We start from the raw sequence: 27,869 nt of genomic DNA on the forward strand, positions 1-27,869 counted from the left end.
TAGTTTTTACGCCATTTAAATATTTATTTTTTTAAACCTGTCAAGACAATTTTCCGAAATTTCCAACAAGACTTGCCATGATTGGCGGAGAGGAAGACATTTTTAGAAAATACTGGATATGGTGCAGATTCCTCAAAAGTGTTTTGGTGACATTATGCAGTGCAATGTTTCCGTCTGCAAATGTATACCCCCCGACTGTTACAATGGTGACTGGAACGTGATGGCACTCGGTGGGAACGGTGATGCGGTGGCCTCACTTTAATTCTGGCCAACGGCTAAGACCGTGACATCGGAATCTATCCTTAAAAATAAACAACTCCCATGACAGACACGGCATGGGAAGGCCCTCGTCCAGTCGTGGATTTGACAAAGGGCTGTAAGTTATTCTTATTGTTAATAAAAAATATTTAAAATCACATTTAGTGTCGCTTTTTTTTAAATCACGTGATCAATCAGTATTTTACCGTGTTTTTCGACACAAGTTTGTGTTTTTTTTAACCACTGCAGACGACGCAGAACGTACCATTCAGCCATCACATAACATGACGACTAATCCCGCCAAACCCTTTCCCTTGAGGCATGACAGAGGTACCTAGTGAAATTAACAAAACTCTCACAACAGGCGAAATTGGCTTCGGCTGGAGAAATCAACGACGATATATACCACACGTTATATCGGAAAAACGATGTCCACACGGACGGCATTCCGTGAGATTCCCAACACATTCATACGACGCTCACACGCGCGTGACGCCCATTTACTCATTCAACCGACTGGGATGATTTCCACAGGGCATAATTTCAACCCGGTCTGTCCGGGTCGGCAACAAATAAAATGTCCCTGCACCCGGCAAAAACACATCTTGTTGTACACCTCGCTCGGCCATGGCTACTCGGCACGCAGCCACCTACTCCGGCCTGGACACCGAGATGCATTTCTTCTCCGGAGACGAACGGCGCGACGAGCGGCACGCGTACCTGGCGGGTTGAGGACAGAGTCGAGGGCCGTGTCTGGGTCGTGTGCCGGCCAGGCCCAGCCAGCAAACGACACATTTGATTGTCAGGCGCAGTGGTTAGCCTGCTGCATTACAAAAGTGCATTTTCTCTACAGTGTGTGTGTCACCGTCGTTCCATTAGAAGGCTTCCTATTCAAGTGTTTCATCATACCCTACTACTAGAACGTAAAAGAGACCGACCGTATTGCAGCTATATTCAGCAAGGCGACACAATACCTTGTACGAAAACATTTTTTAAAGACATAAAAATTAAGATGCGACGATTTAAACCCGCAGTAGTTTTTTTTTCTCTTTTCCTTTAAACCACGGTTTCTGAGCAAAGGGCCCAAAACGCCAAGACGCCAGCGGTTGCTGTGACGAGGTGGAATTGCCGGGCGAGAAGCTGAGAGAAGGAGAGCGGCGGCGCTGCACGTCCGCAGGCTCACACTGTCGTGAAGTTAGCTGCCACACTCGCAAGGACCGCTGGGGGTTCCGTGTGCGGCTTTGTAGAAAGTCGTCTCTCTGTCAGAGGGATCTCGGCGCTAGCTCTGTGATAGCAACTTCGTGGGCCGCGCGGCTCTGCCGGTCGCGCGATCAAAATTAAACCGGGAAGAAGAAAAAAATGAACAGATTCTAAAAAAATCAATAAAAGTTATAAACGTGTTTGTGTCCTCTTGCTCAGACGAGCGTCAGGCGGCGCGAATATCATTTGCTGGTCCTGAGCCACTGGTGGAAGTTCCAGCATCGACCGATGACTCCGGTGTCTCCGGTGAACAGTGGCACTTGTCTGCAGCTGGGTTCCTTCAGCTGGTGGCCCCCGTAAGGCTAGGTATGGCCCCCGGGGACGCTTAGAATACAAATTGCGTTCGATAACGTAACGGCGATGGTACGATCGGGATAAAATCGGACACGGAGCCAGCATCAAATAAGGAGAACGACGTTGTGGCTATTCTAACAATGTGGTGGACGTGCGTGCGCAAACCTTGGTCGTTACAGGGACGTCTCCTCGTGGGATTTAATGTTTGACTTCAATCGTTCGGAATATAATGCACAGTGAAGTTGCAGTAGCAGCAGAGAGGAAGAGGCGTTGTGGGAAAAGACCATCTTCGTGGGCACAAATGCCTCCTTAACCTCCTTAATCTTCTTAATTCCACCGTGTGATGAGACTCCCGAGGGAAGCTGCCACCCCTGCCGCCGCTGAATCTTCACTCTGACACCGCGCCGCTGCTCCATGTCGCGAATCCACAACCCCGCAGGCGACGCGGACGGCGTCGTCCTCAGTACTCGTCCTGCTCCTCGGGCTCCGGCTCCTCCTCGGGAACATTGTCCACGGAGAATCCGTCCTGGAGACCGAGGACCGCGGGTGAGTGAGAGAGAGGGGCGGTGAGAGAGGGGCGAGGAGCACCAGCGTGATGGGGTGGGAGGGAGGGGGCGAGAGAGGGGCGAGGGGCACCAGTGTGATGGGGTGGGAGGGAGGGGGCGAGAGAGGGGCGAGGGGCACCAGTGTGATGGGGGGGGGGGCACCTGTGTGGCGTAGAGGATGTCGAGGATTCGCCGCACGATGGGCTCCTCCTCCTCGTCCTGCTCCTGGCACAGCAGCTCCACGTCCCTCAGCTTGGAGTAGTAGAAGTCACGCTCCTTCTCCAGGGCGTCCACCTTCTCCTTGAGGTCCACCAGCTGTCGCACAAGAGCACGCCAATCGGCACGATCATCGGCCGTGAGCCATCCACTGCTGGACGAAGCCTTCCCCGGGCCGCCAACATTTCTGACGGTCTCGCGATGCAACGATCGGTCTAGTGCCTGCGCACGAGCCGATTTCATCACTCCATCTCCGCAACGGAGTGCTCTCTCAGCCACTTCATAATTAGTCTCAACCACCGGCGTTTTTCCTTTCTAGCACATGTATCCTGCCCAAGCCCGCGTGCCATTCTTAACAGTCAACACGACGCCTCTCTGAAACGTCGGACGTCGCGCCCAAGAGCACGTGGACACGCTTCCTGAACGCACCACGGAGAGCTACGTAGCGACAGCCGTGGCCTTCTGTGCCGGGCACCACACGCGAATCACCTCGTTGTTGATCTCGGCGGCAATGGCGTTCTCCTGCTGGTTGGTGCCATTGCGAGGTCGCGAGAGGGGGGTCCCCCGAGTCGGGGGGCCGCTGGAGCGCCGGGGCCCGGTCGGTCCGGCGGGGGATGGCCTCCCGGCCGCTGCACGTGGAGGGACGTGGGACAAGCCGAGGGGTCAGCGTGGCGTGCGCGCCACACACATTTGGGAAACGGAGGCGGAGCATCTGCCGGTCATCCCAGCCAGTCAACCCATAACACCTGCGTCTCCCCTGTGACCTCCTACCAGCGGTGAGCTTCCCACACATCACGTGACAGCCTCAAAGCGCGCCTAGCCTGGCGCAAGCGGCCCCGGCAACTTCATCGTTATTTAGCGGCGAAGAGCAGCTGTTGTTGTTGTTACGGTGTGTGTGTGTGTGAGTATGAGAAGAGCCGTTATCGGATCAGTGTAGCTCTGGTGAATTCATCAGCGTGCCCGCAGCTCTGTGAAGAGCCTGCTCGGTCGGGTGGCGTTACCCACCCATCGCGGGCCGGGCCCTGGCTTTGTTGAAGATCTGCTGGCCCGGGATCGGGGGCGGGGGCACGTCCTGGCCCTGACGCCCGCCCAGCGCATCATACTCGTTGCCGTCGTAGTTGGCGTCGAAGAACTTCTTGAACCACTGCACGAACTCAAAGTTGTCCTGGAAGCGGCCCTTCACCAGCTTGTCCACGGGGATGATCTGCGAGAGCGCGCGGCGCCGCACAGGAATTGGTGTTTAGCTGCTGCCGTGCAAGAGGCAGAGACGCGGCGGCGCTGCAAGCGTCTCTCGCTCTCGCGCCCACTGCCGGCCAGAGGCCCTCCACTAAGAGGGAGCTCCGGAGGGCCCCTCCAGCAGAGCGGCGGGCCAAAGGTGGCTGCTGTGCCGTGCGGAGCGGCCTTCTACGATCTACAGCTGTCTCGGCGTTGGATAAATCGACCCGAATTGGGGGTGCGCGTGTCCGCGAAAATAGTTGGAAGGCTGACGGCGATCCGCGGGTCAAGCGATGGTGAGGAACCACTGCCCTTGAGGTTACTTTGGCCTACTCTTCCACGCAATGGCCAGGTGTCTCGGAAGAGGTGGGAGTACCCAGGCTTTAACCCACCGCACACGACGTGCCGATCGACATGCTGCGGCGTACTCATTCATACCGCTGGGGTGGGGGGGGCAGAGGCGGGTGGGGGGCAGGAGGGGTGGGGGCGCAGGGGGACGGAGGGAGGGGGGGCGGGGGGTTTCAGAAACTCGTCCCATTGTTTAAACCGCCGCGCCGCCGGGAGATCGAATGGAGCCGGCGACCTCTGAACTGCGAGTCCAGTAGTGCCGCCACTGTGACATCAATTACAGCACACCGTGGCTACTGACGGACTCAAAGAGCTGCTCTGTCTCTCACTCGCTCACTAAAGCGTCAAACATCACGCGGCGTCGTGTTGTGTTTGGCGCCGCTACACTCCACTCGCTTGCCCCCTCTGTCATCACCACACCTATTGACTGAGCTGCATTATGAAAGAAGTGTGTGCGTCACGCAGTCATGTGGCTTTGCGTGTCTGAGACCTGAACCGGTCCTCGGCCTCCCCTAGGTCGACTCAACCTCAAACCAGTAACCTTGTGCGGTGTTTAAAAAACATCGCCATCAGGGAGACAAAGGTGGTCGGGTATGATGCTGGCCACCCACCCCCTAGTGTGTTGTGCCGGCCTTCATAGGTGCTGCTGGCGAACAGCTCTTGCTGACTAGATAAAGGATCGTTGTGTGAGACCTCTGTGTGGTAGCCATTACATTTATGTATGTTGAACTTCATTCGCACCATACGTAGCCAACCATGCTAATCGGAGGTGTGGGGGGAGGGTAATAAAATAAACACAAAAAGCAGTTCGAAAGAAATTGGTTTTCAACCTAGCTGATGATTTAAAAGTGCTTAGCACTAAGTGTCTACCTAATATCGGAAGTAAGAGCATTCCAGACGGCCGCAGAAGCGCGTCTGAAAAGCGCGCGATGCGGTGGCCGTCATTGTTGGATGGCCAGCCAAAAGCCACTGCTGCTGCGAGGATAACCGTAGATCACGTGATGGTTTACGCTCCTTGGCGAGACCAGCGTGGTGTTGCGGTTCATTTGTGGCAGCTCCCCCTCTCACCTTGTCCACGTTCAGCTTCTTGAAGGACGCCTGCAGCATCTTGAAGTTGTGGATGAACTCGTGCTCCAGCCGCGCCTGGAACTTCACCTTCTTGAGCAAGATGCTGCCCGGGAAGAGCATGTCCATGAACTGGCAGTAGGCCGCGCCTGCAGGCCCGACGGGACAGCGATCGCCATCAGCGCGGAGCCACGCGTGCGGATTTTTTTGGAGACATTCTCAATTTGGATCGTTTCGTTATTTCCCTGCTTCGGCGACCGAATCGGCCGGAATCGGCCCCATCATTCCCGCAACGTCGGTGGTGAATGTCCGAACCGGTTCTGGGCTTCCCAGAACCGGTTCTGGACTTCCCCCAAGTAGACTCATCTTTAAATGGGTACCTGGTGTGTAAACGTCAGCACTGGGGGGGAGGCTAAGGCAGCCGAAAGTGCCGCAAGCAACACCTACCCCTTGGCCATGATGACATCTCAATTACGTTTTCTAGGAAACCTGGGATATTTAGATGCCTCATAAATCACCGCATTACGACCCAATCATCTCGAACGCATATGCTCAGATCTCGGAAGCTAAGCGGTGGTGACCCTGGATAGCGCTTGGATGGGCGGCCGAAATGTTGCTGCCGGGCTACGCGATGGACAGCAGAGGGCAGCGTAGAGAATCAAATTTTGGACTCTACTGCAATTTTCTCCTCCGCCCTACCTTCACCAACCCGCACTGCCCGGCGTGGTGAAGTATGGTCAAATGACACACACTTACCACGCGGTGCGGTGAGGCCCTCATCCAGCAGTGGACTCACAAAGGGTCGTAAGTGTCTAAGTTATGTCACAACTTTAGGAACTCACTTATATGCGTTGTGACTTACACAGTGAAACGTCTAAGTCACTGCAGTTTGTTACACAAGTTACCGGTTGAATGATATATTTTTGTGATTTGGTTGTCGTCCAGATGAAAATTTGCTATCTGCACCGTGACGCCGTAGTGACCACACACACACAAACCGCTGACAGTAAACTACGTGACTTTACCGAAAGACCCAAAGAGTAGTAAACTACAATTTTACTTCTTTCTCAATTTGGAAGTTGGGATATGACAAGACTCGCAAGCACAAAGACTCTATGCCAACCCTATGGCATTGCTGAAACGTTGGCACAGTAGGGGGTACAGCTGGTGTGCATCTCACACTAATCTCAGTCAGCCAATCCATGGCACCTGCTGGGTCTGTCCCGAGACCTCCTGTCAGAGAGCCTTCGACACTTCATGTGGCCTCAAAGTGCACCTGGCCTGGCACAGGTGCCGTGGTGACCTCACTGTCACTTAGTGGCAAATGACGGCTATTGGTAACCACCCCCCCCCAAGAATATTATCAGCCTATAAGAAAATAAAAACACGTAAGCAGTTTATTTTCCAATAAAGTCATCATTACAATCATACATTAAACGCCTCACGTGCTTTTCTTAAAACTATAAGCATTTATTTATTTATTTACCAGGCAAGACCCACCACGGAGCTATGTGGCTCTTTTTCAGAAGCGATGCGGCCACAGGGAGAGGGACACGCAAACCCCAAATATACAGGCCTCATGGTCGGGATCGAACCCACGGCCTCCTCTCCACCGTGGCACCGCGTTCGCAGTGAGAGTTGCCGGCGCCGCCGCCGCGTCCGCGCCGCGTACCGGTGCACAGCTGCTCCACCTTGCCGTAGCACAGGTCCAGCGAGTCGTTGATCCATCCCAGCATGTCGTGGCGGCTCAGGTTGTCGCTCGTCACCGACGTCGAGTAAACATTCACGGCCATCGTGAGCCCGGTGGTGGAGACGCCCCCCTGCGAGTGCCGAACGATTGATGAACAACGGTAATCGTAACAACAATGATGACATTTGTGAAGTTGCCGCATTTTGTGCATAGATCCCGCCAATACACCAACGTGTACGGAAAGCACGAAACAAACGGAACCTGCAAGTTAAACAGCGTATGGGGTTAAAGGTCAGTTTAATAGAGGCGAGTTTTCAGGAACAGACTTAAATGTAGCTAACCACTCGGATTGTCTTATTAGCAAAGCGTTCCAAAGCTTGGTAGCTGCACTGGCAAAATATCGATTGTGCAGGGCGATTCATTTATAAACGCCCCGCTCGTGTCTAATGGCCCTCTCGCCCTCTTCTTATGGCCCAGCGGTGGCACGGTTCGCCGCTTATTGCAGATTCTTTTGTTGTGGTTCGACCCCAGCAACCACCCGGGTTAATACTGCGCGAGTACAGCGTCATCACAAACAATAAACGTGCCGTGATCTTCATAGTGGCTGTTAAAAATCCTCTGGCTTGACAAAAATATATATATAAGGTTGTGTGTGCCAGCGTCACGGTCCACATTTGCCAAATTTTACAATGATCTGCAAATAACTTTGTGCAAAATCCACAGGGCGACACCACCCCCCTGCTTTTAAACTCCAGCAGACTCTGCACGCCGCCTTTGTGGTGGCCTTGCGCTGTACAAATTGGCCAAACAACCCAAAATCAGGACCCTCCCGAAAAGGATCCTGCGACCTAGCACACACCACGCACCACACTTGTGGCACGCTGCACACCACACGCCACGCACCACACGCTACACACCGCACGCTACACACCGCACACCACGCACCACACACCACACACCACACACCACACACCACGCACCGCACACCACACACCACACGCCACACACCACACGCACCGCTCAGGTCTGCCTCTTCACCCAGCCAAAGAGAGAACGCCCAAACCGCACGCGGCCTCTCGCACATTCTTCTTCTGTGGGTCACCCTCACTGGGTGGCGATGACACGAACACTGCTCCCCGGCGGTAATCGAGAGACGGAGAAACTCTCCCTCGTGCGGCCCTCTCCCTGCCCGCTCTCTGCCCGCTCTCTGCCGGCATCACCGTGAGATCTCCCCCCCCCACCTCTCTTTTGCTGGAACGTCGCACGGCACTCGCGTGGTGCTTGGCCCGCAGCGACACTCTCCATCCCCCGCCCGCCCGCTCGCTCACCCTCTGTCAACACCCAGCCTGTTTACCGAGCCGGGGAGAGAACATGGCAGTGTGTTTTTTGTTTTCTTGCCTCCTCTCCAAAGAGAAGAAGCGTGCGTCACGCGGTAATGCCATCGGTGGCTTTGTGTGTGGGGGTTGGACTGGGGGGGGGGAGCTGTGAGTTTGGTTGCATGCCAAGAATCTGCAACCCTCTCTCCCATGAAACACGGTTAGGCAGCAGTGGCCGGGAGTTCATCATGGCTTAAGGCTACTAAGGAGAGGGTGGGTTTAACAACTTCAAAAGGCGTGGGAGCGGGGCCAATGGTAAAATTTTAAGCTTTTAAAAATAGGGCCCTATATTAAATGTTAAATCATTCAATGCGTTTGGGTTGGTAAATATCAATAAGATAGCAAATGTATGTGTGTCAAGGGGGGAAGGGGGGTCAAGATTCACCCCATTGCCCCCCCACCCCCCAGGATCCGTGACTGCTATAAAACGTCCCAGTGTGGCCGGGACAGTCCCATTAGGTTCACAACGGCTGTCCTCGTGTCCCGAAGTTAACGTTGTCTGCTGGCCTCAAGCGCAACTCTTTCCCATCGCCCGTCGTCGGGGTCACCACCAATCCTCTGCCAGGCACCAACCGCTCGAAGGCCGTTTCACCTCGGTCATTTCACTTCCGGCTGTATTTATTGTATTTGTGTGTACGTTGAACTTCTTTCGCACCGTACATAGCCAACCGTGCTAATCGGAGGTACTGGGGAAGTACAACAAACTAAATACAAAAAGCAGTTCGAAAGAAATTCGTTTTCAATCTAGCTTTTACCGCTCCAAAGTTAAAATGAACATCGGTACCTAACTACGAGTAAAACACATCGCGAAGCCATGGCTTTATTTACCAAAATCATCTTTAGGACGTATCACGGTGCTCGTGTAAAGTGTTTCAACTATTATACAGCTGTATTATTCCCGCAACCCGCAATTCCACTGCGTTAATCCGGCCCTGTATCCGGTTCAAGATTATCGAATTCAGAACTATCTCTGTGACGTCAGCTTCTGGCGATGATCGCTCTGTCACGGGGTGGTGCACCGCTAGCGTTGAGAGTTCCCAATGAACATTAACTTCGTCTCGTCACGTGACACCAATAGCACCCCGCAGTGTAAAAACAAGGCCACACACAGACGCAGATAGCTTAGAGACTCGGAGGCGTGTGGATTGATAAAAAAGGGGCTCTCTGTTCCTGCATGAGCTTAGCAATCTCTTTCAACCGGAGATCGTCACCGCAGTGTCCGTTTACCCAGAAATGAACGTGGAAGATGCCCTCTCTGTCCTGACCGGACGGCCTGTGTGAAGTCCATGCCGACGCCAAGAGCGCACTGAGCGAGCAACACGCCTTCCCGGCAGTGTTTCCCAGCACATCTTGTGCACGCTCACAGCTGGAGGACGTCGTAAAGCAATCTCGCCCTGCCCAGGGCTATTGCCAACACGTGACTCCGAGTCATGTGTTGGCCGAGTCACATGTCGGTCAGAGCGAAGCGATGGGTGACGGAAGACCCGGCGACTCAACCCGACGTTTGTAAAACTACGACGAAAAAAATTAACCGTGCGCGTGCATGGCTCACGTGATGCCTTACTAAAAAAATCCCATGGCATTACGTTTGCTTCTGCAATCAATTTGCCTAAATTCCAGCCGTGTGAATGTAAACATCGATTCATTTTGGTGGCAGAGAGGGTGGGAGATTGCTGCCTCCTTTTGTGGACCAGAGGTGACTTGAAGGGATCTCAGAGGTAACTCTGCGGTGTCCGCTTCCACGAGCCGCTCTCTAGTAGGACGGGTTGCACGCCGCTGATCGAGAGCTCGGAGCGGATGATGATTCATGTCGTGATGACTCACGTCCGATGGCGCAAATTGTTTAAAACCCACGGGGGGTTGGGGAGACAACGACGTTCATTTATTTTAAAGCCCTGCGCTGATCGGAAGAAAATCCATCGAGGACGTGAACACTGCAGCCAGAATACGTGGCGCTCATTGCAACACCGAGCCTATGATGTGGCACTCTCGTCCCCCACCCCTTCCCCACGCACGCGCTCACGACACAACCTCCGGGACGCCGCCGTGAGCTTTTGATCGCTTAAAATTTCTGTGAGAGGTGGCGTGGCTTTATCTTTCGCTCGGAAGATTAAACAAGAGGCTCTGCTGTGCCCGCAGAGGTGATGCGCGCGGCTGCAGTGCCGCGGGAATTGGCTGCGATTCGTGCTGAACCGCCCCCAACCCGGCCCCCGAAAGGTTCCGTTCCACGCGCCGCGACCTCCTTGGTCTCTCAGCGCCACAACATTCGCGCCCGCCACCCACACCACGACCGCCACCCCCTAACTCTTCCTATTGCTGAGCCGGGGTGGATCATAAACACGGACGTCGATACGGAGGACGGAACAAAAGGTTGGAACGCGCGCAAAGAAGCGTGGGGAGGTGGGTACGTTATTGTGCTTGCGCTGGCAAGGCAGGAAGGGGACGGCGTGGACTCGAGAACGCACGCGCGTTTGAGGCACCACCACACCGTCACTGCGAGGAAGAGAAAGTTGTGCTTGGGCAGGACGCGTCATGGCGACACGGGATGGTGGCCGGTGGCCGAGACTACGAGGACGGAGTAGCAGCTAAGGGAGGGAACGCGCCCGAGAGAGAGAGAGGTGGAGGATGTCCACAAGGTGATGGAGCGATTATTCGGTCGGCTTGCGTGGATGCGCTCCGTTGATGTCGCACCGCAGGAAGCACGGGAGAGGGCCACAGCTTTGGGAGACCTTCACCCAGCAGTGGATTGGTTGTGGCTGCTGCTGTTCATGACGTCGACGTCGACGACGACTGTTCCTGCTGGACTAATTGGCGGAGGCGAGCGTGTTTGTATTTTTAAACAGGCGTAGGGAAAGAAAAAAACTAAACCGCTGATGCAGCGGCACAGGCGCGCAAGCCAAAGGGCCCCTCGGTGCTCATTAGCGGGGCCCCCTCGCTGGGGAGGGGGGGAGGAAGAGGCGGGGGGGGGCAAGCGAGCTGCCCGTTGTAGATTGACCGCGGTGAAGACGTCCGTCTAGTCTGCTGGGTGCACAGAGGCTGTTGGGGGATATAAGAGACTTGCATCATCGTTTCAACTGCCGCGCCGGGACATTGAATCGAACCGGGCGACCTCTGGATCGCAAGCCCAGTGCGCCGCCACTGTGGCAACGTGATGGTATGATGATGATGACGACGACGCGTGTCCACCCAGCAAAGCCTCACCAAATCTCGAGACTGCTTCACCGGAGAGTCCTGCTAAGTTTTTTTTTGCATTAGCGAGCAACGTGGCTGCCGTGCGTGACCCCAGCTGAGTACGTCCGCGGGTCAACTTTGCAGCATTGGGATTTTCTGGTCGATACTAGTTGCACTGTTCGTGTTTTGTTCTCGCTATCGGAGGTAACCGGGGAAAGCGGAGGACACCCATGCAGTAGAGGGGGGAGCGAGAGAGAGAGAAACACAGAGAGAGAGAGAGCACGCAAACTCCACGCAGAAAGACGCCCGAGTCGGGAGTCGAACTCAGCGCGGACCGACGACTCTGAACGTGACGCCTTTCCTTTTTTTAAACCCCACGAGCAGCAGCAGTAGCAGCTGCGATCTGGCGTCAACAGCGCGCGCGCCGCGGCGGCGGCAGGAGAGACAGCCCGCGACACGTGCGAGGTCACGACCCGAAACAGCGCGGTGCCCCAGACAGAACAGACAGACGCATTATCGCGCGACCCCAGGCCACGTGCATTTAACACAACAACAACAAAAACGACGACGAGGACGACTACAAAATGCGTCACAAGAGAAGTCGCGGCACGGGCAGACGGAGCGAACGCCTCTGGACCTCGGTGTCGGCGTTCGTTCTTTTTGTCAGCACGCTATTTCGCTCCGGTGTGCAGCCCACGTTTTGGCCACACCTTTTGATCAATCATCATCAGCGCTAAAACTCCACGCGGCGTTACCCGCGAAGTACTCAATTTGGATTACACACAGCGAGGCTTTCCTGGGTCAATCATTGCAACAACAGCAGCAGCAGCTGTGCCTGGTTCTGTCAAGCGCGAGTCCCGAAGAGGCACTCGGCCGCATACGAGCGGTTCGTCCACACCGAATCATCTCCACGAGTTGTTGTGACCTCTCTCACCCCCAGCCCATCCCCATCACGCACGGACGGCCAGAGGAGCCAGGGCACGAACGACTTCTACCTTTAGTTGGAAGCGTAACGAGAACTTCAACGCAACTGCGCATACGAGTCTGCCCTATTAGGCAACTCGTCATTATTTGACGTTGACGTCCGGTCGTGCAACGTTGTCGACTTCTCTTGATTTTTTGTGCCGATATCCCGTTGGCATTATTTCGTGTACAGGACTATATATCTTTTTTATTAATTAAAATGTTTGGTTTGTTTACGCTATTGTCATTGTTTTGGTGACCCGGGGGGTCACTCTCGCGAACGAGGACTCTACCCCCACCCCCCCACCCCGCCCCCTTGAGCTCTCAGCGCGGTTCCACGAAATCAACTCGGAGCTTGGAACTCGCGGGATTCCGTGCCGCGTCAAACGCCGCTCGCGGTCGGCCGAGCGCGAGCGGGGAACTCGCTGGGAGGGTTTGGGTTGGGTGGCGGCGGTGTTGGCGAGGGGAGAGCCACCCTCAGCTGTCGCCTCAACACGTGCGGCCTGCTCCGCCCTTTTGCATTCCTGGTTGGCGAGGCGGTTAAAGCTTCCCCTAATTGGCACAAACAAAAAAACATCTCTCCACGTTGTGTCTCAATCATCAGCAGCAGCAGCAGCCATGTGCCATCATCCACTGCTCTCGGCGAAGGGTTTCCAACGCCGTCGCCGCCTCTCGCGGTCTCGGCGACGCGGCAGTCCGCCTCGTGCCCAGCTCAGGGCCTTCTCCAGTTCGGGTCACGAGGCCTTCGGCCGCCAGCCGCCGTGGGTCACGACCACCGGCATGCAGGATCCCTTCTGGCCGTGACGTGTCCTGCCCAAACCCACTGACGTTTCGTAACGGTTATTACGACGTCTCTAACTCGTGTGCCTTGTGGAAAAAAAAACCCATCTAAACTATTTTAAACTATTTTATGTTGTTCTACCAGGTAAGGCCCACTGAGCTATGTAGCTTTTTTCAGAAATGACCTGGCCACCAATGATAGCTCAACGAAGTGGCTTACCATGTGGACATTTATAGCAGCCAAACACTCTAAAAACGCGCGTCTCTAAATGTGGAGGGGAAAACCGGAGGACCCGGAGAAAAATCCACGCGACCATGGGGAGAGAGACATGCAAAATCCAAATATGTAACAGGCGTTAGGATCGAACCCACGGTCTCCTGTATAGCAGGCGAGGTAATTAACATCTCGACACCACGCCGCACCCTATAAAATAGACTAACGCTGAGAACAGTTTCTATTTTCACTTCTGCCAGCCCAGTTATTGTGTTGTCGTAAGCTAAAGGTTTGGATGACGTTCCTCGCATCCAAACGGACTAACAACGAAACAGCAGCGTTAATGATGCAAGTGAAAAGTTATTTTGTGGTTGTACACACCTGTCACTCCAATCCCATAAGTGTTAATCTCATTAAATATTGCTCCAACGTGAAGATTAAACCGTGCAGGTAAGGTATCGGTTGGGGCTTGCCCTGAGCACCTAATCCGAACCACAAAACCGGCTAATCCACTCGGTGACCAAAGCAGGCAGGTAATTCGTCCTGTCACATTCAGCCAGGTGAGAAGCTATTGCGACTACAGGTGGACACCAGTGCAGTATAACATTGCCCTGTGCCGACCAAGCGCTACGCGTGCTCAGCCCCTTCTTGGCTTCCGGGAATCTGCAGAGTTCCTCCACATTCCACCGCGGTTTTGCCGCGGGCACGCTCGATCTATCGAATGCGGTCGATGACGATTCTGCGTGAACGCGCGTACGGTGATGGCCAAATTAATGCCATGGCGGCGAGCCTGCCAGTCTTTTATTGGGAGACCCACGCACGCCGGGGCTCAGAAGCTCTTGCCACAGGCTTTGCCGAGGAGTCTCGGGATGGCTTTCCACGGCCGCTTGCGCCGAAGGGAGGCGTGGTTGGTGTGGGCGCCGGTGCAAGGAATTGAATGGGGAAGGGGGGGAGGGCTGTTCAATTGCCCACCCCCCTCATCTTCAAAGCCTGACGTCTAAGACCCTCCGACCCCAGCGCCACGGTGCGGTTGCACCGCCTGCACACTTGGTGGCTACGTAACTGGCGGGGAGCGCAGCAGCCCGCTCAGGGGCGGTTCCTCGGAGCCTCTTGCACAGGGGCCACATTTCCCTCCTTGCCATCGAGTCTGCAGCGTTACCGTGCTGCGTACAGCACCCTTCGTGCGGGGACCGGCCGGCAGGCCACACAGCCACAGCCTACGGCGTAGAACCTCGTCCCCACAGAGGGCCGAACAGGACTTCACGATTCCTTAGACGGGCGCACATTCATTAAGCGGATGGACAACTTCTGCGCGTGGTTGCCGAGCGCTCAGAACTCTGTGAAACACAGCAGGTAACGTGGGCGTGCTGAACTTTAAAGCAGAGTGCGGATAAGTTGCTTGCAGTGATGCACAAACATCGTTTGCGGGCCTTTTCGAAGTGGTAGGCCTCGCGTGACCACTGGCCATGAAGCCACAGGTCATATACGCCCAGTGGCCTCTAGGCTCCTCACCTCTGGTCACAACAATTGTCGGATAGCAATCCCGCAGATCCTCTTCGAAACCATGGCAGCGCTATCCAGGCTCAACCTCCGCTTAGCTTCCAAGAATGACTCGATTGGAGTATACTCTACGGAGGAATCATTGCCCGCTCTTGCGAAAACCTGGCAGGGTCCTCGTGAAATAGGGTCCTGAGACTTTCTCCTTGGTAAACAAGCAAAGTAACTAAATACATCTCACCAACTTGACTTTCCTAAACGAAAAATTGCATCAGAATAGACAACGCTGCCTTTGACAAAATATGCCACCAAAATCCCAGCGAATGCTTCGCTCTCATCGGAGGGGGAGGGGGGGCCGTAGAGTCAAGGGTGGGGGGGGGGGAGGCTGGGCACCCCTTGCTGAATGATCAGCCCCCCCAACTACATTCTTACAGCCGAGCCACAAAACGTTGGTCCCAAAAAATGTGGACAATTCAGCGATGGGCATCGTACACACAAGGCGGGTGAGACCCGGAGCAGAATGCACAATAGACGAACGCCGATCGTATCGTTACTCATTCTGTTCAGATATTATTATTTTTATTAAGTTTGTTTAACATTTACTGTCATGCCCTCCACTGCTGAGCTTTTGTTACCCCCCCCCCCAGCGCCCCGCTTCTTTAAAGCCAGGTCACGCTACAGGGCCTGGGTTCGTGTGAAGCCGCATCACAGCCACGGCTCGTGGAGCCACGCTCCACGCCCTTGTCCTGAACGCTGGAACGACGGACGTGGCTCCGTGACCTGAGCCCTTTTTGTCGGCCGTCTGCATCAGCGCAGGCTTCGACGCGTCGCCTTCCCACATCCGTGCTTGCGTCAGGGATCCGGGGCCTTTCTCGATGTCGCCGTTCACACGTGCCCGGCGCATTCCATCTCACAGCCGACGTGTTCTTGGATATTTTGTCTTGGCTGGCATAACGCATTTTTTGTTTGCGTTGCGGTCCCCAGCAGATGGAGATGGCTCGCAGGGTGAAGATGATTATCACGTTGGACTTCAGACAGTGCACATGTACATACTAGATATATATGGACATTTTAAAAAAATATCCTCACCGATCAATACGTTGGGTAGGTGACGAAACGCACACATGTACAGCCCTTTGGCCAAATGACTGCTTAAGGAATAATTTGCTATGAACAAGGGGCATTGCCCGAAACGTCGCCTATTATAGATTCCCCCTCTTATCTTATTTTATATTTATAGAGCGCTTTTGCTCAAGGAGCTTAGCACAGTTTATAAAGACGATATCATAAAATAACCATGTAGATGGCTGAGGCGTGCAAGAGTTGAGGAATGAATGACCGGGATCGAGGGGTACTTAGGGATCATGACAGGGTAGGGGAGGGAAGGGCAGAAGTGGAGGGGCGAGGAGAAGGAAGAGTATGGGCAATGGTGAAGAGGTGAGCCTTCAAGAGAGGCATGCAAGGAGCTTTATGAGGGGGACTGCTCAATGTACAGGGGCAGTGTAGGGTCTATAGGCAGCGTTGAATCTATGGGCAGTGTTGAGTCTATGGGCAGCGTTGAATCTATGGGCAGTGTTGAGTCTATGGGCAGCGTTGAGTCTATGGGCAGCGTTGAGTCTATGGGCAGCGTTGAGTCTTGGGCAGCGTTGAGTCTGTGGGCAGCGTTGAGTCTTGGGCAGCGTTGAGTCTGTGGGCTGTGTTGAGTCTATGGGTAGCACCGAGTCTATGGGCAGCACCGAGGCTATGGGCAGCGTTGAGTCTATGGGCAGCGTTGAGTCTATGGACAGCGTTGAATCTATGGGCAGCGTTGAGTATGTGGGCAGTGTTGAGTCAATGGGCAGTGTTGAGTCTATGGGCAGCACTGAGGCTATGGACAGCGTTGAGTCTATGGGCAGCACTGAGTCTATGGACAGTGCTGCTTAATGTACAAGTGAACGTTGATTCCAGTGCAGAGGTAGGTGCAAGGAGGGAGAAAGACCGAAACTGGGGTTGTGCACAGGTAGCAGGAAGGACAGAGAGAGAGAGAGAAAGACAGAGGACATTGACGAATGTGCTGAGTTGTTTTATTTTATTTACACAAGGAACAGAAAAACATTCCATCACGTTCAGCACGTTGACAATCTTACAGCGTGGGAGTAGTCGGCCAAACTCCCCCCCCCCTCTCTCTCTCTCGGGGCCCGTGAGAGCTCCCTCTGGCGGAGGCCCTTCCGCCAGCGGAGGGCGTGCGCCGGACGTTGCAGGGGCTGCGCCTTTATCTGACTGAGAGATTGAGCCGAGCAACGTGCCGCGGCCTTGGGGAAGCGGGAAGGCACCGTCGCGATTTGACAATGAACGAGGGGGAATCCACAGGCGATAAGCACTGTGCGGGCAGGATATACCGAGCAGCGAGCCTCAGCCTCCGGGTGGGTGATGCCAGTGAGTCAGACCACAGTCACGGGCATGCCGCAGCCACCCCCCACTCAGTGGCATGCCGTGCTTTGGCATGGACTCTGCTCAAAAGGCAAAGGCGCAGCCCCTGCAACTTATTTCTCACGTTGCTGCTGGCGGAAAGGGCCTCGCCAGGCTCTCGAATGTGTATTTGGCCTACTCTTTCACACTGGCCAGACGTCTTGGAATAGGTGGCGGGTACCCGCACGTTGCCCCACCTGTAACGCGACCTGCCGATCGACTAACTGCCGTCTACTCCTCAAGAGACTTGCCTCGTTGTTTCAACCGCGGCGTCAAGGGATCGACCTCTGGATTGCAACTCCGGTGCGCTCGTAACCATCACGCACCATAACCATCACACACCATAACCATCACGCACCATAACCATCACACACCATAACCATCACGCACCATAACCATCACACACCATAACCATCACGCACCATAACCATCACGCACCATAACCATCACGCACCATAACCATCACACACCGTAACCATCACGCACCATAACCATCACGCACCATAACCATCACGCACCATAACCATCACACACCATAACCATCACGCACCATAACCATCACGCACCATAACCATCACACACCATAACCATCACGCACCGTAACCATCACGCACCATAACCATCACACACCATAACCATCACGCACCATAACCATCACGCACCGTAACCATCACGCACCATAACCATCACACATCATAACCATCACACATCATAACCATCACGCACCGTAACCATCACACACCATAACCATCACGCACCATAACCATCACACACCATAACCATCACGCACCATAACCATCACGCACCATAACCATCACGCACCATAACCATCACACACCATAACCATCACACATCATAACCATCACGCATCGTAACCATCACACACCATAACCATCACGCACCATAACCATCACACACCATAACCATCACACACCATAACCATCACGCACCATAACCATCACGCACCATAACCATCACACACCATAACCATCACACACCATAACCATCACACACCATAACCATCACGCACCATAACCATCACGCACCACAACCATCACACACCATAACCATCACGCACCATAACCATCACACATCATAACCATCACGCACCATAACCATCACACACCATAACCATCACGCACCGTAACCATCACACACCATAACCATCACGCACCATAACCATCACGCACCATAACCATCACACACCGTAACCATCACGCACCATAACCATCACGCACCATAACCATCACGCACCATAACCATCACACACCATAACCATCACGCACCACAACCATCACACACCATAACCATCACGCACCATAACCATCACACATCATAACCATCACGCACCATAACCATCACACACCATAACCATCACGCACCGTAACCATCACACACCATAACCATCACGCACCATAACCATCACGCACCATAACCATCACACACCGTAACCATCACGCACCATAACCATCACGCACCATAACCATCACGCACCATAACCATCACACACCATAACCATCACGCACCATAAACATCACGCACCATAACCATCACACACCATAACCATCACGCACCGTAACCATCACGCACCATAACCATCACACACCATAACCATCACGCACCATAACCATCACGCACCGTAACCATCACGCACCATAACCATCACACATCATAACCATCACACATCATAACCATCACGCACCGTAACCATCACACACCATAACCATCACGCACCATAACCATCACACACCATAACCATCACGCACCATAACCATCACGCACCATAACCATCACGCACCATAACCATCACACACCATAACCATCACACATCATAACCATCACGCATCGTAACCATCACACACCATAACCATCACGCACCATAACCATCACACACCATAACCATCACACACCATAACCATCACGCACCATAACCATCACGCACCATAACCATCACACACCATAACCATCACACACCATAACCATCACACACCATAACCATCACGCACCATAACCATCACGCACCACAACCATCACACACCATAACCATCACGCACCATAACCATCACACATCATAACCATCACGCACCATAACCATCACACACCATAACCATCACGCACCATAACCATCACACACCATAACCATCACACACCATAACCATCACGCACCATAACCATCACGCACCATAACCATCACGCACCATAACCATCACGCACCGTAACCATCACACACCATAACCATCACGCACCATAACCATCACACACCATAACCATCACGCACCATAACCATCACACACCATAACCATCACGCACCATAACCATCACACACCATAACCATCACGCACCATAACCATCACACACCATAACCATCACGCACCGTAACCATCACACACCATAACCATCACGCACCATAACCATCACGCACCATAATCATCACACACCATAACCATCACACACCATAACCATCACACACCATAACCATCTCGCACCATAACCATCACACACCATAACCATCACACACCATAACCATCACACACCATAACCATCACGCACCATAACCATCACACACCATAACCATCACGCACCATAACCATCACACACCATAACCATCACGCACCATAACCATCACACACCATAACCATCACGCACCATAACCATCACACACCATAACCATCACGCACCGTAACCATCACACACCATAACCATCACGCACCATAACCATCACGCACCATAATCATCACACACCATAACCATCACACACCATAACCATCACGCACCGTAACCATCACACACCATCATCACCCAGGACCGATAAATCGTCACTGGTGTTGGCCGTGAGCGGAAATCGAACACGGGTGGCCAGGTTCATAGTGCAGCGTAGCGCTAACCACTACACCACCGCTCGAGAGAGAGCTAACCGCACGCACACACATACTCGACAGAGAGAGAGAGCTAACCGCACGCACACACATACTCGACACAGAGAGAGCTAACCGCACGCACACACATACTCGACAGAGAGAGAGCTAACCGCACGCACACACATACTCGACAGAGAGAGAGCTAACCGCACGCACACACATACTCGACAGAGAGAGAGCTAACCGCACGCACACACATACTCGACAGAGAGAGAGCTAACCGCACGCACACACATACTCGACAGAGAGAGAGCTAACCGCACGCACACACATACTCGACAGAGAGAGAGCTAACCGCACGCACACACATACTCGACAGAGAGAGAGCTAACGGCACGCACACACATACTCGTCAGAGAGAGAGCTAACCACACGCACACACATACTCGACAGAGAGAGCTAACCACACGCACACACATACTCGACAGAGAGAGAGCTAACCGCACGCACACACATACTCGACAGAGAGAGAGCTAACCGCACGCACACACATACTCGACAAAGAGAGAGCTAAGCGCAACTGGAGGCCACTGTTTGCTGGGGCTTCATGATCATCACGATCCAAGGGGCAGATAGCCCGTAGGTGTCCACTGCACATTTCGTCATGTGTTATCACTTGTGCCAATGTGCTCAAATGGTGCCCACATCTCTCTGCCACAAAGCTCTTCATGTCGTGGCCAAGCCATTCTCTGTTATGTCTTCCTCTCTTTCTAGTTCCTTACATTTTTCCGAACAACGCACTCTTAATTTTCCTGTTGTCCAAATAGTGCCAATTTCCTTCTCATCACTATCTGCATCGCCAGGTTGTCTTCTGTGTGTGACATTTTCCTTAATTCTGCGTTGGTCACTCTTTGGGCCCAGCTTACCTGCAGCAGTATCCTTCTGTCGCGATACATTTCGAGTGCCAATATCTCTTATCTCGCTGGGCTTCGCAAACCTCCCAACGGCTCGCGTATAGATCCGCAGACTCACGAACCTAAGCCTAAGCCGGGTTCTCAATGCTCGCAGCCGTTGGCTGACACCTGCTTTTAGTAAACTGGTTTATATACGCCGCACTCAAACGCACTGTGGCCGTGTCTCCATAGAAATACGCTGCTAGCTCGTCAATTCCGTTAATGCCGTGATGCATTATAAAAAAAATACGCGTGGCGTTGAATTGTGTGCCATTAGTCATCACGCAAGTGGCTGCACGTCCGAGTTTACGTTCGCCGCGGAGATGGAGCCATGGAATCGCCTCGTGCGTGGGATATTGATGGACTACTGCGTTGTGGCATCATCACAGATGGTGATGGTTTGAGGAGGCCTTCACCCAGCAGTGGACAGATCATGGCTGATGATGACAAGGGGTTACTGGGGGTGGATTGATGGCGCCAGTGGTGATCGCACTGCACTATCAACCTGGTGGCCTGAGCTCGATTCCCGGCCACGGCTAACATCAGCAGCGCTTGGTGTCTGAACCGATGGGGAAGTATGGTCAAACAACCCCACGACTGACACGGTGTAGGGAAGTTTCCATGCAGCAATGGATCCTGCTGGAGTCATGCGTATGATGACAATGTGGTTCGGGAGCCCGATGCCAATGTCGAGGTCCTGCCGCTGCTGGCCACGACGAGAGGGCTTCAGCAGACAGAGAGAGTTCGTGTCGTGTCGCTGTTCCCCCTCCTGCTGCGTTGAAGGAGCGCAGGCCCACAGTGGGGTTACTGTGTGGTCCGTGACTTGGGTGGCATGGCCACAATCGCACTGCTGCGGCTTGTCTTCAATGTATCTCTATGGGTCTCTATGTGTCTCTCTTGGTCTCTGTATCTGTATGTGCCTACGGGTCTTCTCTATATGGCCCCATGTGCCTTGAATTCCCCATCCATGAGGGAGATGTGCGCATCGGCCTGGCGACGAGGTTCTGATGGTCGCGCTTGGTTGGCGGTGGGACCACCAGCAGTGGATCGACAAAGCGCCTGCCCGCTCAGGTGAAGTATGGTCAAACAAGCCGTATGGTTGACACGGCCCTCAACCAGCAGTGGAGTGACCAAGGGCTGTACAACGCACAACACGTTGCGTCACTGGGCATCGAAATTGGTTCCTGCTCGCGTACCAGACGTCAGTTGCGTTTGTGATCAGTCCACTTTGTTCACGCGCTGCCTCCTGCGATGCCAGGCAAGTGGCACATGTGTGCTATGCACTCCGTGCTAATTATAGGTTCAGATACAGTGGTTTATGCCTGCCATTTCATTTTCGTAGCAGCAGGATGCTCCATTAGGCACGTCGGCATGTGTGCGTGAGTGTGCGTGTGTGTGCGTGAGTGTGCGTGTGTGTGCGTGAGTGTGCGTGTGTGTGCGTGAGTGTGCGTGTGTGTGCGTGAGTGTGCGTGTGTGTGCGTGAGTGTGCGTGTGTGTGCGTGAGTGTGCGTGTGTGTGCGTGTGTGTGCGTGAGTGTGCGTGTGTGTGCGTGAGTGCATGCCGGGGAGCGGTAGCGCGGCGGCGACCCGAGTTCGATTCCCGCTCACGGCCAACACGAGTGGCCATTATCTGAAGCGGTCCTGGGCCTCCCCTAGGTCGACTCAGCCTTAAATGAGTACCTGGTGCGATGTGTAAATATCACCTAGCCCCTTGTGTGCGATGCCGGTCTTAATAGGTGCTCGCTAACAGCACTTCAATAGTTTGTGTAGGCTATCCGGGGGATCTTTGTGTGTGTGCGTGGTTGTGTTTTATCTTAAGCCCATAATGTCTTATTACTTCCAATTAAATCACAGCCTAACAGTAAATACATTTAAAACACACGCACGCACGCGTAAGAAAAACCATGCATATGCATACATTATGTGATGCTTTTACACAAGGAAAATGCGACTTGATACGTTCTCTTTGCTACGTTTCGTATCTCCAAGAGCACCCACACAGTCTCTCGCGTTCACACATTCACATTCTCTGTCTCCACAGGACTCTGGAGGGAGCTCACTCTCGGGGGGCATTTGGCCTACTCTTCCACGGGTGTCGATGTGACGTCACTCGGGTGCCACAACGACGCGGTTGACGGTTAACTTGAACAAGCAATGTTCTCCAAAGTAAACAAAAACAAACTTACACACGCATCTTCTTCAGAAACATTCAGGGGACTTACTTAATTGGCAGTGATGCGCATGTGCACGCATGCACATTAACCACCCACAACCAGTCGATCACAATCCCTGGCGAAATGCAGACACGTCGGAGTGGACGGTCCAAAGATCCCCCGTGTAGCTTTCACAGACTGTAGGGGCAAGTGCTGTTAGCGAGCAGCACCTATGAAGGCCGGCACGGCACACGAGGAGGTGGGTGGCCAGCACCACGCCCGACCGCCTTTGTCTCCCGATGTTTACACATCGCAGCAGGTACTGATTTGAGGTTGAGTCGACCTAGGGGAGGCCCATGACCGGTTCAGATAATCGCCACTGGTGTTGGCCGTGAGCGGGAAACGAACCTAAGTGTCTAGGTTCGTAGCGCAGCGTGCTAACCGCTACACTATCGCTCCCCACAACACAATCGCTCACACACAAAACCGGCATCCATAAACTATTTTTATTATACCAAAGTAAGGCCCACTGAGCTATACAGCTCTTTTTCAGAAGCGAGCACAAATGATAGCCCAGCAAAGTGGCTTATCATCATCATCATCATGTGGACATTTACTGCAGCCAAAAACACTAAACTGGTGAGAGAGACGCAAATTCCCAATATACAGCAGCAGCAGGCGTCAGGGTCGGGATCGAACCCACGACCTCCTGTATACCAGACGAGGTAGTTAACATCTTCTAGCCACCGTGACGCCCCACGGTGACGAGATTTGACCCACATGTCAGATTTCGCCACTCACCTGACACCCACCACTCATCATCATCATCGCCGTAGACAATTAGTAACCGTGTTGAGACGCAGCGGACTCACCCCCAACCAACTCCAGCCCCAACGGCACGCGCCCATCCCACGTACGATTTGTAAACGGGGCTCGTATCACGCGCAAGTACTATTGTATATAGTAGAGCGGATAGGCCGAGTGATGACGATGATAATGAAAATAATTATTTGAAATGTCATCGTTGTCATCACCGGCTACGGCCAATCCACTGCTGGATGAACCAGGCCTCAGATGCTAGAATCCACCGAGCCAACCCCCTGCACGCACGACGCCGATCTCGACCATCGCTCCATCTCCGTGGCGTACGTCCTCTAGGGTTCTTCCCCTCCCCTTTGGCTGCCACTCCACCGCGACCGAGAGGAATCTGATGAGCTATGAAGCTCTTTTTGTTACCCCTTCTATCCGTGACGAGTCCTGCTCGAGTCCAGTTTGCGTTTCCCAAGAGCCAATGACAGGCGTCTAACGTCCGTCCCGGCCAGCCCAGTGTTACAACAAATGTTGACGACAGGCGTGCAGCGGTCATATGACACTTGACATTGGTAGTTTTTATGACTTCAACACAAATGCGTGATTATAAGGCGTACCATTCCTCTGCAATATAACGCATACGTTCAGCTGCGTCTTATAAACCGGTGTGTGTGCGTGAGACCAGATACGTAGCGTGCTGTTGTTGTTGTTATAGCTTTAGGATAAATACTCTTTGGTTGTATTGGGTAAAGTCACGTAGGTAAAAAATAAAATAACAAAAATCACGACGTTTCGGCCACAACACAAGCGGCCTTGTGGCCGAAACGTCGTGATTTTTGTTATTTTATTTTTTACCTACGTGACTTTACCCAATAGCACCAAAGAGTATGGATCCTAACAGTTACGAAAGCTTTAAATCTAGAAGCTTTAGGATAACTTTGTTGACACGGGGCAGACGTTCTGCGGTTGCGTCTTACTTCCCCGGAACGTCGGACGACCCTCACAGTGGAGGCTCGTCGTCTCGAGACGCGGGTCGACGGTCTGCGTGGCTTCGCGAGCTGAACCAAGTTCGCTCGCCCCGTGTCACGCCCCGAACCCACGGTCCGTGATTGACGGGCACAGCTCCCGGGCCTCGTGACCGCAAAGTCCTAAGTTCAATGCCCCGTTCACGGTCGGTTGAAACTTAACCCCACCACCGTCATCATCATCATCATCGGTACAGTACCACGGATTAATTTCAGCCGGGTCCATCCGGGTCAGAGACCCTGAAAATCGATTCGCGCCCGGCATGCCACGTCCAGTATACATCTCGTTATGGCTGTGGCTCCTGGCATCGCTTCATTTCAGGCGGGTCGAATATTTATGTACCCTGCACAGGACATGCAGTGGCTGCGGGATGGCGTAACCAGCGCCACACTCGACCGCCTTTGTATCCCCGCCACTGACAACACCCCCGCCAGTTCTAAGTCTGAATTTGACCAAGGGAGATGCCCAGGACCGTTTTGGGTGTCACTCGCCGCTGACGTTAGCCGTGAGCGCGAATCGAACTCAGGTAGCCGGCCAGAAGTTTCTATTGGTTGTGCTTACTGATGCCACTCGTTTTATCATTTCGTCATCATCGTCAGCCATGATCAATCCACTGCTGGATAGAGACCTCCCCCTCACCGTCCTTACACGTACACACGAGTTGATGTTATCACAATTGTTTATACGTATGATTTAAACACGCGCTTTCTAAATGTAGTGTTCGCAGTTTTAGTTTGACTTGTATCTGTTCGCTAATTTGTGGCTCAACCAGCAACACTCCTTCAGGTGTCAAACGTCGAATGACCCATCACTGTGGACACAGTCAGACACCACCACGCACAACTGCAAATCAATCAGCGCGAATTCCAGTGACTGCATTTCCCTGGATTGTAAGACTATCTTGAAAGTAAGACGCACCTCAAACTCGTGACCGCTGTCAATGAAGTTGTAAAAATGTGGCTCCACACACACAGCTATTGGAATATAAGACGCAAGCACAACCTTTGGTTAAACGCTACTGTATAGGGAAACAGTGCCTCTTTCAGTTTGGAAATACGTACGTTTTTTGCTAAAATAAAAACACGTTTCCGAATGAACAGATGATGTTGGATATTAGACTACAGATGCTGTACCGTAATCCTGAATATTCGTATTTCCATCCATACTTTGATTGCGTTGATTATTTGCCCAGCAAAGCCTTTACAGAGTCTCAAGGCTCATGATGCAGGAGGCGTGCTGCTGCGACGTTGGGATGTTTGTCCAATGTCAATAATGGGAGGAAACCGGGGAAAAGTGCGAGCTCCACGCGTTACGTGGACACGCCCCGGTAACGTGTCCACACAGACGTGTTCATGAACCCTCTTGCTGAGCTTGCAACCCCCCCATGATGATCACGTATCAGAGCGCCACGAAGCAGGTCCAAAACTTCCACAAAAGTCCGGGCGCGTGCGTGCGGGCGCGTGCGTCACCGCCGTCTCGGTCAACGAACTCACCTTCAGCTAGCTGTCAACGACGTGACGGGGCGAGCCGAGACGAGATAGTTGGGGGGAGGGGATGAGACGGGACGAGGTTGCGGTGTGCAGGGGTCGAGATGGGGACGCGTGACCGCGGCGAGCCGAGACGAGGCGGAGTTTCTGAAGTTTCCGGCGCGGCCGTCGCTGTTGTCTTTGCCGGCCGGCTCACTCGAGGGAGTCTCTTTTCCTCTCTCTCAACGCCCGAGTCAAAGATGTTCCTTGGTCGTCTGCCGAGTCGTGAGAGGGGCGGCGCGCGCGCGCAGACCTCTGCGAATAACGCCAAGCCCCCTGGCTCCACGACTCTCGTCTCAGCCTGGGCCAATTGCCGGCCATCGCCAAAGCCCCGCGCACGAGTCGGAGGGGGGGGGGAATGTTCGCTGCGGCCAATCGGCGAGATCTCATCGAGTTGAACATGGGGCTCAAGTGAAACCCATTGGGTTACATCCGTGTGGGATGGAGCGGGGGGGGGCGAGAGACACGGGGTAGGAGGAGACGGAAGGCTTCCGTGTCTCACGCTCGCACACTCACTTACTGACACTTGTGTCAAACAGCCTCTCTCTCTCTCCAGCTACTAACCACGGCCGCCCGTCCCACCCGCCCTTACGCACGTGGCCACGCGTGCACCGAGTGGCCGTGGAGAGAAGGCGGCACTCTTGACCCTTCACAAGGATACGGCGTCGATGAATCAATGAGCGTGCACGCGTGCTCCACTTACTGCGCGCCCAGTGGTAGTGTATAATGGCATTGTCTTTGAAAATGATTGGTCCACACCAGAGACAACTTTCTTGAGAGCCTCGTCTCAAACAGTGTTAGACCAGAGGACAACGCCAAAGTTTCCGATCTATTCACAAATCCGAAACCTTGTCACACACGGCAATGCGTTCTTAATCTCGCGTGCATTCGCTCACTTCGAAATGACAATCAAGTATTCACCCCCGCCCCCATGGTTTTGCTGCAGATTTTGGTGGTAGAACGGTCATATTTATAGATGTTTGCATATCCGACCTCCTCACGTATCCGCCTATGCTTCAGAAGGACCACATCGTGGTTCACAGGGCTGAGTATTAGGTGGGCTCGAGTTAATATCCTGGTCACGGCTGACATCAGTGACGAGTGAAGTGACATCGGAGCCGGTCTTGGGCCCACCCTTCACCAACCATCAAGTATGGCCCAAAAACCATCGTGGCTGTCACTGTAACGAGGAGGCCTTCATCCA

At 53.5% G+C, this 27,869-nt stretch overlaps 1 protein-coding gene across 2 annotated transcripts; it reads right to left on the minus strand.

Annotated features, from left to right (window-relative positions):
* On the minus strand, positions 1–27,175 carry LOC116945154 (microtubule-associated protein RP/EB family member 3-like). 2 transcript variants are annotated; one of them, XM_032959347.2, is made up of 7 exons: positions 26,633–27,175; positions 6,874–7,021; positions 5,205–5,350; positions 3,579–3,777; positions 3,063–3,202; positions 2,520–2,672; positions 1–2,338 (listed from the first exon to the last, which is right to left on the minus strand). In XM_032959347.2, the coding sequence occupies exons 2-7, from the start codon at positions 6,992–6,994 to the stop codon at positions 2,273–2,275; spliced, it is 825 nt and encodes a 274-aa protein (XP_032815238.1). In that variant the 5' UTR covers positions 6,995–7,021; positions 26,633–27,175; the 3' UTR covers positions 1–2,272. The 2 variants fall into 2 exon arrangements, with proteins under 2 accessions (XP_032815238.1, XP_032815239.1); XM_032959348.2 differs by lacking the exon at positions 26,633–27,175 and adding an exon at positions 7,909–11,166.
* Positions 27,176–27,869: the final 694 nt, after the last annotated feature.

Source organism: Petromyzon marinus, chromosome 23 (genome assembly GCF_048934315.1).
Source record: "Petromyzon marinus isolate PM22_M1 ecotype Great Lakes invasive population chromosome 23, UKy_Petmar_22M1.pri1.0, whole genome shotgun sequence".
In the NCBI taxonomy this organism is placed as follows: domain Eukaryota; kingdom Metazoa; phylum Chordata; class Hyperoartia; order Petromyzontiformes; family Petromyzontidae; genus Petromyzon; species Petromyzon marinus.